Here is a 14,343-nt window from a genome sequence, read left to right on the forward strand (position 1 = left end):
AGCCACTGTGCCTGGCCAATTGTTTTTTATTTATGATACCTATTTTACTGAAGATTTCTCCCCTTATTTCTTGAATGATTTTTTTGATTTCCTTAAATTGGGCTTTGCCTTTCTCTGGTGTCTCTTGATTAGCTTAATAACTGACTATCTGAATTCTTTTTCCAGTAAATCAGGGATTTCTTGGTTTGGGTCCATGGCTGGTGAGCTGGTGTGATTTTTTTTTGGAGACGGGGGGTGGGGAGGGCATGTTAAGGAACCTTGTTTTGTCATATTACCAGAGTTGGTTTTCTGGTTCCTTCCCTTTTGGGTAGGCTCCGTCAGAGGAAAAATCTAGGGATCAAGGCTGTTGTAGATTCTTTTGTCCCACAGAGTATTGCCTTGATGTAGTACTCTTCCCCCTTTTCCTAGGAATGTGGCTTTCTGAGAGCCGAGCTGTAGTGATTGGTCATCTGTCTTTAAGATTAAATACCTACTAGCTAACCAAAGAAGTGAAAGATAACAATGAGGACTGTAAAACACTGACAAAGGCCAGGCAGAGTGTCTCACTCCTGTAATCTCAGCACTTTGAGAGGCCAAGGCAGGTGGATCATGAGGGCAGGAGTTTGAGACATGATGAAACCCTGTCTCTACTAAAAATACAAAAATTAGCTGGGCGTGGTGGTACACACCTGTAATCCCAGCTGCTCAGGAGGCTGAGGCAGAAGAATGGCTTGAACCTGGGAGGCGGAGGTTGCATTGAGCCAAGATCATGCCACTGCACTCTAGACTCCGGCCTGGGTGACAGAGCAAGACTCCGTCTCAGAGAGAAAAAAAAAAAACAACACTGATGAAAGAATTTGGAGAGTACACAAAAAAATCTTTATACTACTTAAAGCCATCTGCATATTCAGTGCAGTCCCTATCAAAATATCAATGGCATTCTTCACAGAAATAGACAAAACAATTCTAAAATTAGTATGCAACCACAGAAGACCAAGGATAGCTAAAACTGTTCTGAACAAAAAGGACAAAACTGGAGGAATCACACTACCTTACTTGAAGTTAAATACTACAGAGCTATAGTACCCAAAACAGCATGATACTAGCATAAAAACAGGCAGAACAGTAGAACAGAATCGGTTTCCCAGAAATAAATCCATATACCTATTGTAGGTGAACTCATGTTTGACAAAGGTGCCAAGAACAAATATTTGCAAGAAGACAGTCATCAATAAATAGTGCTGGGAAAACCGGATATTCACATACCGAAGAATGAAATTAGATCTCTCTCACTGTATATAAAAAGTCAAAATAGATTAAAGACTTACATCTAAGATCCCCAATCTCTGTAACTGCTGGAAGAAATCATTGTGGAAACTCTCTAGGACATCATTCTGGGCAAAAAAAATATTTATAAGCATTGGTAGCCAAATGATAAATGGACAGATTGGATCACTTCAAGTTAAAAAGCTTCTGCACAGCGAAGGAAACAATCTACAAAGAGACAAGGCACAGAATGGGAGAAAATATTTGCAAACTACATGTTTGACATAGCATAAATAACCAGAATATAAGGAGCTCATACAATTCTGTAGGAAAGAATCTAATCATCCAATTATAAAACGGTAATACCTGAATAGACATTTCTCAAAAGGAAAGATACAAATGCAAAACAGGCATGTGAAAAGCTGCCTAACGTCATTGATCATCAGCAAAATGCAAATGAGAGCTACAGTGAGATATCATCTCACCTCACTTAAAATAGCTTTTATTCAAAAGACAGGTAATATGAAATGCTGATAAGGATGTATAGAAAAGAGAATCCTTATACATTGTTGGTGGGGATGTAAATTTGTACAATTAGTAGGGTGAACAGTTTGGAAGCTCCTTTAAAAAACTAAAAACAGAGCTACCCTGCAGTCCAGCAATTCTGCTGCTGAATATATACCCAAATGAAAGGAAATCAGTATATCAAAAGGATATCTATAATTTCATATTTATTGCAGTACTTCTCACAGTAGCCAGGACTTGGAAACAACCTAAGTGCTCATCAGCAGATGAATGGATAAAGAAAATGTACGTATATACAATAGAATACTATTCACTGTGAAAAAGAATGAGATCTGTTATTTGCAACAACGTGGATGGACCTAGAGGTCGTTATCTTCAGTGAAATAAGCCAGGCACAGAAAGACACACTTAAGTTCTCACTTATTTGTGGGTGGTAAAAATTAAAACATTTGAATTTATGGTGAGAGTAGAAGGATGGTTTCCAGAGGCTGGGAAAGGTATTTGGTGTTGGGGAGGAAGATGGGAATGATTAATGGATATAAAAAGTAGTTAGAATGGGCCAGGCACAGGGGCTCACACCTGTAATACCGGAACTTTGGGAGGCCGACCAGGTAGATGACCAGAGGCCAGGAGTTTGAGACCAGCTTGACCAACATGGCAAAACTGCCTCTCTACTAAAAAATGCAAAAGTTAGCCTGGAATGGTGGTGGTGGGCACCTGTAATCCCAGCTACTTAGGAGGCTGAGGCAGCAGAATCACATGAATCCAGTAGGCAGAGGTTGCAGTGAGCCAAAATCATGCCACAGAACTCCAGCGTGAGTGACAGAGTGAGGCTCTGTCTCAAAAAAAAAAAAAAAAGGAGTTAGAATGAGTGAGAGCTAGTTACCTAACATTCAGTTGCACAGCTGGCTGACTATAGTCATGAATAATTTAGTTGTACATTTAAAAATAACTTAAAGACTGTAATTGGATTGTTTGTAATACAAAGGATAAATGCTTGAGGGGATGGATACCCCATTTACCAAGATGTGATTATTGTGCATCGCATTTCTGTATCATAGTATCTTACGTACCCCATGATTTCATACACCTAGTGTATACCCACCAAAGTTATAAATTAAAGGAAAGCTGGAAATAACTGAAAAAGAAAAAGAAGAACCTCATGGAAATATAAGAATCAGAGGTCATATAAAATAATCACATAAAGGCAGAAGAGAAAGGAATCAAATGGCAATACAATATAATTCTACTATACCACAAAGACAGAAGAAAAGAAGGAAAGATTTATAAAACTAGGTAATAATCAACAATGTGACAGGAACAAAACCTCTCATAGCAATGTTAACATTGAACATGAGCGGATTAAATGCTTCACTTACGAGAGAGATTGATGGAACAGATTTTTAAAACCCATCAACCGAGTATATACTGCTTACCGGTATGGGGATCACTCCGCCAGCGTAGAGACCCCTCCGTGTCTCCGCCATTATGGAGTTAGAGCCCAGATACGTTTCACCCTGGCTGGGGGCAGTTGAGCTAAGGAAAAAGAAGGAAGTGATAGAGGCCTGAGTTTGCAGAAGCCTATTCTTGGTTCACTGATCTAATGGCATGACTGAAGTAATGCCAAGTGTGGTCATTTACGAGATTATTGTCTCCCTTGAAGTTCTTGTTCTGGGCTAGTTTTATGACTCTGTTTACCTGTACTCACAGAAACTTGTGATCATTCACATGTCACTAGAAAATTGCTACCCCCTCAATTTATCGCTTGCTTTGACGTCACTTTCTGTAACTGCAACTATGGATAAGAGGATAAGAATCTTTTGTGACCTTTAGATAAACCTGTATGCTACCCCCTCCCTTGCTTACTGTGTAATTTTCTGTTCCCTCCTGATAAAACTTTTGTAATGGGACCTACGTCAGTCACTGTATGTAAAAACATATATAAGCTCCTGTGCACCAGAAATAAACTGCTGACTTGGGCATTGCCTATCTCAGTCCTCCAGGCCCCATTCTTTCTGTCATTCTTTTCTTCCGCGCACTCTCTCTTCCAGGTATTGGGACCCTCTTGCTGGTCAAGAGACCCCCAGCAGACGTACCGATCTCACGGACCACAACATACCGGAAACACATTTAGACTGAAGGTAAAAGGGTGGAAAAAGATACACTGGGCAGTGGAAACCAAAACTGAGCAGGAGCAGCTATGCATATCTCACATACAATCAGCTTTAAATCAAAAGGAGTAAAGAAAGACAAACATGATCATTATTTAATAATAAAGGGATTAGTTCAACAAGAGGATATAACAATCCTAAATATGCATGCACTCAACACTAGGCTACCCAAATTCCTTAAATATAACTATAGCCAAAGAGATAGACAACTGTACAATAATAGTAGGGAAAAACACCACACTCATACTAGACAGAAATTGAGAATTTGATCCTAAAATTCATATGGAAATTCAGGTGATCCACAGTAGCCAAAACAGTATTTACCAAGCAGAACAAAGCTGAAGGACTTACACATCCTGAATTCCAAACTTCTGTCACAAATGACAGTAATCAAGATAGTGTGGTACAGACTTATACACAAATAGAATAGAATTGTGAACCCAGAAATATACCTTCTCATTTAAAGTCAATTTGTTTTTTATGAGGGTGTCATAAAAAAATCAAGAAAGTAACGGCATTTTAAAATCATGCTGGAACAGTTGGATTTCCACATCTAAAGAATACATAGAGACCCTTATCTCTCACCATATGCAAAACTTAACTGAAAATTAATCCAAAATCTAAATATAAGCACTTACAAAACTTTAAAATTCTTAGGACCTTGGATTAGGCAGTGATGTCTTTGCTAAAAACACAAGTGAATGTGTTTCTAAATCTTTAGAAATTATGCTTTATGAAAATTTTAAACTGTTTTCGAAGCATACCATCAAGGAATAGAAAAGACAATTCAAAAGAATGCAAGGGAAAGCTTGTAAATATTATCTTATAAGGGAATTAATCTAGACTATATTAAGAATTCTTACAGGCCAGTAATAAAAAGGCAAATAATAGTTTATAAATTGTCAAAGAATCTGCATAGTCATTTATCCAAAGAAGATACACAAGCTTCCAAGAAGCACATGAAAAGATGGTCAACATCATTAGCCATCAGGTAAATGCAAATCAAAATGACAGTGAGGCACCACATCACTTGCAACAGGATGAGTATACTAAGACAAACAGATAAGAAGTGTTGGTGAAAAGGTGTTAAAATTGGAACTCTCATCCACTGCTGCTGTGGACGTCAGTTGTTCCAGACATTTTGGGAAACTGCCTGGTAGTTCCTCAAAAGGTTAAATCTAGAGTTATCACATGACTGAATAATTCTGTTTCTAGGTATATAGAGCAAAGAGACATGAAAACAATACATCCACATAAAAACTTTTACATGAATGTTTATATCAGAATTTTTTTTTTTTGAGACAGAGTTTCCTTCTTGTTGCCCAGGCTGGAGTGCAATGGTGGAATCTCCGTTCACTGTAACCTCCACCTCCTGAGTTCAACTGATTCTCCTGCCTCACCCTCCTGAGTAGCTGGGATTACACGTGCCTACCATCATGCCTGGCTAGTTTTTTTTTTTGTATTTTTAGTAGAGACAGGGTTTCACCATGTTGGCCAGGCTGGTCTTGAACTCCAGACCTCAGGTAATTTGCCTACCTCAGCCTCCCAAAGTGTTGGGATTACAGGTGTGAGCCACTGTGCCTGGCCAGAAATCTTGAAACGTAGTCAAGTCCATGCATTTGGGAAGCAGATTGAGATCTTTAAAAAAGAAAGTTATAACGTGCAGTGGCTCGTACCTGTAACCTCAGCACTTTAGGAGGCCAAGGCAAGTGGATCACAGGTCAGGAGTTCAAGACCAGCCTGGCAAACAAGACAAAACCCCATCTCTACTAAAAATGCAAAAATAAGCTGGAGGTGGTAGCATGCTCCTGTAGTCCCAGCTACTTGGGAGGCTGAGGCAGGAGAATTGCTTGAACCTGGGAAGTGGAGGTTGCAGTGAGCCAAGATAGCACCACTGCACTCTAGCCTGGGTGACAGAGCGAGACTCCATCTCAAAAAAAAAAAAAAAAAAAAATTAATGACACCTTAATAATAAATAATAATGTAAATAATAAGTAAAACTAAAATAGCAATACATAAAAGCCAGAAGATGTTAACTCTAATGTAAATTAAGGCTTTAATATGGCATGAATAACTAATGTAAATGAATTAAATTTTGTTGAAGGACAAATTCATTAGGTTTAAAGTATTTTTAAGTATTACAAGAAACATAAATTGATATAAAAATGTTAAAGGTAAGCTGGGCATCGTGGCTCACGCTTCTAATTTTAGTACATTGAGAGGCCGAGGCAGGCGGATCACCTGAGGTCGAGAATTCAAGACCAGCCTGACCAACATGGAGAAATCCCATCTCTACTAAAAAATACAAAATTAACTGGGCGTGGTGGCACGCACCTGTACTCCCAGCTACTCGGGAGGCTGAGGCAGGAGAATCGCATAAACCCGGGAGGTGGAGGTTGCCAAGATTGCACCATTGCACTCCAGCCTGGGCAACAAGAGCAAAACTCCATCTCAAAAAATAAAATGTTAAAGGTGAGGATGGTCAGCATTATTATGTTCAGTAGGATTTACATCATCATAAAACAGATTAAAACTACAGATTAGTTTTATGATTTCAAAATGAAATTAACAGTGAGGATACCACCAAGCAATTATGTATCTGAGGGAAAAATGAAAATAGGTCCTTTCCTCTTTTCCATATGCTAAAATAAATTCTAGATGGATTAAGGACTTAAATTGTAAAAGATCTTTAAAACTTGAGAAAATATAATTTATCTTTTGCAGCATGTGTTACGGGACAGTATTATACCATCTCAAAGATCTGTGAGTTGTGGCTTATGTGACAGCAAAGAATTCAAATTGGCTGAAGAGAGGAGTTCTGGTGATGGTAGGGTTCCCCAGTTAGTTTGGGTCATTGTTTTTTATTCTCTTAGCAAGGAATTCAACTTGAATGAACAGGTTCTATGACAGGCAAACTATGAAGTTAGCAATATTTAACTTGCATCTTTTATTGGCAGTTTTACTTGTCTACCCTAAGCATTCTCATGCAGTGGTTTTCCAGGTGAAATACCTCTCCTCAGTGCTGTAAGTTTAACCAGTTATGAAGTGTGTAATTTTAACAGCCATTTAGTTCATGTTTTTTATGAACTTTGACAGTAATTCACTTTGAGCTGACCCTCTGCATTACTTCTATGTATTGTAATAATTGCACAGCCATGGTATAGCATGATGTCCTTCAATAACTTACATCAGTGAAAGGCTTCTTTACCACCAGTAGGCTTTACTATTTCACATATCATCATGAGGTAGGGAAGGATTTCACAAGGAAGAGAGATCAAACTTTAACCATAAAAGAAAAAAAATTGTTTAATTTGACTATATTAAAATTAGAGCCTAATAAGACACCTGTAACTCATATAACAAAACACTGACAAAGGAATATGGTGTTTTTGTTTTGTTTTTTATGGAATCTCGCTCTGTTGCCCAGGCTAGAGTGCAGTGGAGAGATCTCGGCTCACTGCAACCTCTGCCTTCTGGGTTCAAGCAATTCTTCTGCCTCAGCCTCCCAAGCAGCTGGGACTACTACAGTGGCGTGCCACCACGCATGGCTAATTTTTGTATGTTTGGTAGAGATGGGATTTCACCATATTGGCCAGGCTGGTCTCCAACTCCTGACCTCGTGATCCACCTACCTTGGCCTCCCAAAGTGCTGAGATTACAGGCATGAGCCACTGCACTGGGCCTTTTTTTTTATTTTAAGACAGAGTCTCACTTTTTCATCCAGGCTAGAGTGCAGTGGCGTGATCTCGGCTCATTGCAACCTTCACCTCCCAGGTTCAGCCTCCTGAGTAGCTGAGATTACAGGCATGTGCCACCATGCCCCGCAAATTTTTATAGTTTTGGTAGAGATGGGATTTTGGCCACGTTGGCCAGGGTAGTCTGGAACTCCTGACCTCAGGTGATCACCCACCTCGGCCTCCCAAGGTGCTGGGATTACAGGTGTGAGCCATCACCCGCAGCCGGAATATGGTTTATATGTTAAGTATGCCTTGAAAATGAAAGAGGAAAGATGACCCAAGAAGTTATGAGCAGGAAATAACCAGGAATTTCTACAGACAAGTAAACATAGCTAATAAACATATGAAACGATGCTAGTAATTAGGGAAAGGCAAATTAAGACATGAGATCTAATTCTTTGTCCAAGTAGATTGGCTAAAATCCCATCTGGCAATACCAGGGGTTCAAGAGGACGTGGCTCAGTGGTAACTCTTATACGTTGACTATATAGTTGCAAACTGGTAAAACTATTTCAGAAAGTAATTTGGCTTTCCTGGAAAGTCGAACATGGATACCATATCAGTATCCAGAAAGGCACTCAGGAGATGCTTACACATAGGCACCTTGACACAGAAACTTTCAAAATAGCAGTGTTGTGTCAGAACATCAACAAGAACTGAAGATGTAATCCCAGCACTTTGGGAGACTGAGACAGGAGGATCACTTGAGGCCAGGAGTTTCAGACTAACATGGGCAGCATAGTAAGACCTGGTGTCTACAAAATTTTTTTTATTAAAAATTAGCCAGGTGTGGTGGTGCATGCCTGTAATCCCAGCCTCTTAGGAGGCTGAAGTGGGAGGATTGGTTGGGGCTGCCATGACCCATGCTGCACTCTAGCCTAGGTAACAGACCACTGAGACCCTGTCTCCAAAAAATAAAGGGAACTGGAGGTGACCCAAAGATCTTCACAGATGACCAGATAATAAACAAATTTTGGTATATCTACCCAATGAATTATTATAATACAAAGAGGAACATGAATTATTGCTACACACAGGCACACAGATGAATTTTATACATAGCTAATACAAGTATTAGCTAGTTTGCTCAACAACAAAATTAAACAGTATGCTTGTTTACATATAATATTTATAATGAAACCATAGAAAAAATAATAGAATTATAAACTAAATTTAGGATACATCAGGAGGGAGAAGAGGTGCATGGGGCACCTCTTCTCCATCCTGATGTGGTTTGGAGAAACATAAGTAAATACAAGTTTCTGATTGTATTTTTCTACTTATTTGTTGTGGGTGGTTCAAAGATGTTCACCTTATTATACTTTGTAATTAACACATATACATGTCTTTTGTAGGCATCAAATATAGAGGCATTTTTTTTACTCCAAAGCTTAAACTTTAGCACTTTTTCCTAGTTTGAGCCTTTTCCAAAGGCCTTTAGAAGGACAGTAGTAATAATATGTTCACATGGTTGGACATTTTCATCAGATTTACAATAGTAAGCTATTTTAATTATAGTCATTTAAGACTCCTGTCTCTCTTCACCTTGATTTCTTCTTTGTGTCAGCTGGCGGCAGAGTGGTTTTAGGCATTTCGTTATTGGGGGATTTGTATGGGTTTAGTGGGATGTGTTTGTGATTGGAAGTCATTTCTGGATGTAGGTAATTACAGCCTATCAGCCTGATTGTGTTGGGAATGTGGTCTCTAGTGCTTGGCACCTGGAATACATGAGTATTGGAGAAGGCAGAGTTTGAAATTTATGAAACCAGAATGTAATCAGGAAAAAATTCCCAATTATCTGATGTTTAAAATTTTAAGTATAGGATTTAGTTTTCATGAATTTCCAGTCAAAACAGCACTTTTCTCTTGTCAGAAATAATAAAATGGCACATTCAGTTATAAAATCACCATGTATTTATTTTCTTCTTTTTGATAGGAATCTGGTTTTTTTTTCTTTCTTGAGACAGGGTCTTTCTTTGTCACCCAGGCTGGAGTGCAGTGGTGCAATCACAGATCATGGCAGTGTCAATTCCTGGGCTCAAGTGAACCTCCTGCCTCAGCCCTCTGAGTAGCAGGAACCACAGGCATGTGCCACACCTTATTGAATTCTGCCTTTAAAATAATATAAGAATGTTTTTATTTGTAGGACACAAAACTATAGCAGTGTCTTCAGGCAAAGCTGCTAGTTTTATGCAGCATGATTATCAGTTTTAGCAAATAAATTATTAAACCATGCTAGAGGAAAGATTTGATTTGTTCACTCTCTCTGGAAAATAATACAAAAATTGTATTCATGAAGAGACAATCAAATAATACACAGTCCTATAGGAAAAATAGAATTGTATAGGCATGTTAGGATCTTAATTAATGAAGAGTGTTCTGCTGTTTTTCTGGATTTATTTAGTGTACATATCAGGTTTTTGTTTTTTTGGGTTTTGGTTTTATTTTTGAGGTGTAGTCTTGCTCTGTCTCCTAGGTTGGAGTGCAATGGGGCAATCTCTGCCTCCTGGGTTCAGCAATTCACCTGCCTCAGCCTCACAAGAACCTGGGATTACAGGCATGTGCCGCCACACCTGGCTAATTTTTGTATTTTTAATGGAGACAGGGTTTCACCATGATGGCCAGGCTGGTCTCGAATTCCTGACCTCAAATGATCCTTCCACCTCTGCCTCCCAGAGGCAATTAGAGGCATGAGCCATTGCACCAAGCCACATTTATTTTAGAAACTTGAACATTAGGGAAACTGAAACAGATGCTACTATGTATAGAAAATGGAATGTTTTATACAAAGCATTTTTTTTTGGTTTTTATGAATAAGTGCAATTTAATCTTTAGGTTATTTAAACCATGACTTACCTGGATGGATAAATAAAAAGTGAATGGTTACAGCACTGAGGTGATATAACAAGAAGTGGCTAGATAAAACTGTCAGGCATAGTGTCAAGTAGAGGCTTACTAGCAATACAGATTTTGAATTTATGTAGTTTAAATTTACAGAAACAGTACAAATGATTTCTGTGTTTTCAGTGTCGTGAAAAAGGATATAATTTCCAGTAAAATGATTATTTAAACCTGGAGACGTAGTATCAATGTTATTTTAATATTGCAAATAACTTTAATTCAGTAGTAAATACAACTTTTATTCACTAGCGAAATGCATTTAAATATGATGTCTTAAATTCCAGGATATGAAAGATGGAAAGTCCAGATAGAAGTAAACGGAAGATATTAAAAGCCAAAAAAACGATGCCCCAAAGTTGCCGGAAGCAAGTAGAGATGCTGAATAAGTCAAGGAATGTCGAAGCACTGAAAACAGCAGCAATCGGAAGTAATGTTCTGAGTGGTAATCAGAGTTTCAATCCTAGTGTCATAGCTGGCAAATGTGGACATTCTGAACATGGTACATCCTCATCGGACTCAAATAAAAATTCAATATCAGAGGAAAGTAAAGTATTCTGTCAGAATTGCATGAAACCAGTAGAAGAAATTATTCATTCAGAAACAAAATTGGAACAAGTTGTTTGTTCAGACCAAAATCCAAGTAAAACAACATATTCCCCCAGCAGAGTCTTTATAGAAGAGGCAAAAGATTCACTGAACACTTCTGAAAACCATTCTGAATATCAGACAAATGTTACAGGATCCCTTTTTGAGCATGAAGGGGCTTGTAGTCTAAAGTCCACTTGCTGTCTACCCAGTGTATTGAAGGGTACTGTTCAGATGCCAGAGACTACAGTAACCATTCCCGTGGATGATAAGAGAACTGACCAGAGAGTTTTCCATTTAGAAACAAACTCCAATTCAGAATCACATGATAAAAAGCAAAGTGACAACATTTTATGTTCAGAAGCCTCTGGTTATGTGCTTGTTGAGAAAACACCTAACTTGGTGAATTCAGTCACTTCTCGCAAATATGCTGATGACATTTTGAAAACTGAAGAGTGTAGTAGAACCCGTCCTTCCAGCACTTCAAATTGTGAAAGTGCAGATTCAACATGGGAGTCATCACTTGACACTAATAACAACAGTAAGTATATATTTACGCACATTTTTGAAAAATTAAATTAGTCACTTTTCTTCGAGGTATTTTAAAATCTCAAATATACAAACAAGTAGAGTATATATAGACAGGGAAAGGGTAAATAATAATTTATTTCACAGTATCTTGTTACTGAAATGTTCTTGGTGAGGTGGGGGACAGGTATCCACCATATTAAAGGGGTAGTTAATTATTGCAGAGAAGGACTCAATCACTTTTCCTAGAGTACAGAAAATCAAAAGGTGTTTTATAGCAATTATTTGGTTCATTTTATATACATGTCTTCTGAAGTTTGAAGTTTTATTCATTAGATTAAGAAGAAGGCTGATTGAAAGAGAGTGGGTTTTAAAAATTGTTGGTAACCCTATTTCTCTTTATAGAATTGACCTGTTAATCACATGCCAAGTATAAAATGATAGATAATATATGCACAGATGTGTGTATATGTGTGTATAGAGAAAGAGAAGCACCCCAAATAATAAATGAAGATCTTGGGTTATAACATCATTAAAATAGCAAAAGTGAATTTCATTTGAAGTAGGGCATTTATACTTTGATTGATGAAATAGAAAAAACTGATTTCATAGGATAAATTTTGTGTTCTTGTCTAGGCTACAGAATGATCATTTAACAAGATGAATTTAAAATTGCTTAAAAATAATAACATTATCGTCTATTTAAAATATGTATAATAGGACTGGCTGGGTGCAGTGGCTCATGGCTATAATCACAGCACTTTGGGAGGCCAAGGCAGGAGGATCGCTTGAGCCATCAAGACCAGCCTGGACAACAGATCCAAGACCCTGTCTCTTTTGAAGAAACAAGAAGAAGCCAGGCATGGTGACTCACGCCTGTAATCTTAGCACTTTGGGAGGCCAAGGCAGGTGGATCACCTGAGGTCAGTAGTTGAAGACCAGCCTGGCCAATATGGCAAAACCCCGTCTCTACTAAAAATACAAAAAAATTAGCCAGGCATGGTGGTGGGTGCCTATAATCCCAGCTACTCAGGAGGCTGAGACAGGAGAATTGCTTGAACCCGGGGGATGGAGGTTGCGGTGAGTCATGAGCCGAGATTGCACCACTTCACTCCAGCCTAGGTGACAAGAGCGAGACTCTGTCTCAAAAAAAGAAAAAAGAAAAAAAAAATTATCTATATGGAAAATAATGTAGAACCACTTAAGTAACCATAAACAGAATTAAATGCCATAATTTTTAAGTTTTTGTTGATATATGTGTATTGAATTATTAAGTAAGATTGAAGGGACAGTGTATCTGAGACCAGAACCCTACCTAAGATAACTCATTTTTTTTTAAGGAGTAATTGGTGGATATGTTTTTATGCAATTGAATTTTCTGAAAAATGCTGCCATTGACACATTTTAGTTTTTCCATTTGCTCAGAGGGTCCCTAAATTAGAGAATTTCTTATTCTTTCTCTTTTTTTCCTCCTCAAAACAGGGTCTCACTGTGTTACCCAGGCTGGAGTGCAGTGGTTGAGGTGCTCACTGCCTGCCACCTCAGCCTCCCAGCCTCAAACAATCCTCCCACCTCAGCCTCCTGAGTAGCTGGGACTACAGGGATACCCCACCATACCCAGCTAATTTTAAATTTTTTATAGAGATGAATTTTCACTGTGTTGCCCAGGCTGGTCTTGAACTCCTGGCCTCAAGCCATCCTCCCTCCTTAGCCTCCCAGAGTGCTGGAATTACAGACATGAGCTGCCATAGTGAACCTATTTTCTTCTTTAAAATATCTTTCTTTATAATCTTTCCATCTCCTCAAGGCCATTATCAAAAGAAGAGGATATTTTCAGAAAACAAAGAAAATGTTAAACGCATGAAAACTTCAGAGCAAATTAATGAAAACATTTGTGTGGATTTGGAAAGGCAAACAGCATTCCTGGAACAGGTAAAATATTGGGGCTTAAATAAAACTTTTACTTTTGATTAGCAAAACATGGTAAATTAATTACCTGGTCTCCACAGTGACATAGTACAGAGGACTCTTACTTGATGCAAAGCTGGTGTGTGAAAGCCAAATTATCACAGACTGGGGAGAGAGAAATTATTTATACTACCTAAACAGCTCTGGTTTCTTGAAAATGATCTCATGCAGAGTTACCTAGGGATCATGTGTAGGTAGAGACCTGTTGCAGAAAGAAAATGGGCTTTCAGTCAATAGTATACTCATATTTGTTAGTGAGTCAGACACTTGAGCTTTGTTAAACAATCCAATCTCTTTTATACTAGTCGTGGGGTTCTTAGATCTGCAGCTATATCTGTTTGTAGATCTCACCACAATCCAGAAGACTCAACCTGGAAGTCTGTTGCAAAGTCCGCTGCATTAGGGTTTACTTGCCCTATTTTCCAAACTTAAACGGATATGGTGCATAATCCGACATTTTGCTTTATGGCATCATTAAATAGTCTTCTTGCTTTCATTGTGACCTCATTTTATCTCATTGTACTACAGTCTCAATATGTGTCTGATCAATTATTAGTTGAAGTGTAGTGTTTCAGTTGTAGTAAAATCGCTATACTCAGGATGGGTTTTGATGACCATGTTTTTCTATTTCACTACCACTAGAATGCCACTACTGTAAATCATTACGTAGTAGATAAATGTCT

General features: G+C 38.3%; 1 protein-coding gene across 6 annotated transcripts in view; it reads left to right on the forward strand.

Annotated features, from left to right (window-relative positions):
• ATF7IP2 (activating transcription factor 7 interacting protein 2) overlaps positions 1–14,343 on the forward strand; it is a 130,166-nt gene that overhangs the window by 67,883 nt on the left and 47,940 nt on the right. For 4 of the 6 annotated variants that reach the window (XM_064362450.1, XM_064362451.1, XM_012448295.3 and 1 more), the window contains exons 2-3: positions 10,864–11,705; positions 13,500–13,624. In XM_064362450.1, coding sequence (XP_064218520.1) covers positions 10,874–11,705; positions 13,500–13,624 — 957 coding nt within the window. In that variant the 5' untranslated portion in view covers positions 10,864–10,873. Of the gene's footprint in view, positions 1–3,847; positions 3,912–10,863; positions 11,706–12,412; positions 12,616–13,499; positions 13,625–14,343 lie in introns of those variants that run through there. The other 2 variants (XM_012448297.2, XM_064362452.1) reach the window with 2 other exon arrangements.

This window comes from Aotus nancymaae, unplaced genomic scaffold (assembly GCF_030222135.1).
Source record: "Aotus nancymaae isolate 86718 unplaced genomic scaffold, 86718_ANA_hifiasm-v0.15.2.pri h1tg000049l, whole genome shotgun sequence".
Taxonomy (NCBI): Eukaryota; Metazoa; Chordata; class Mammalia; order Primates; family Aotidae; genus Aotus; species Aotus nancymaae.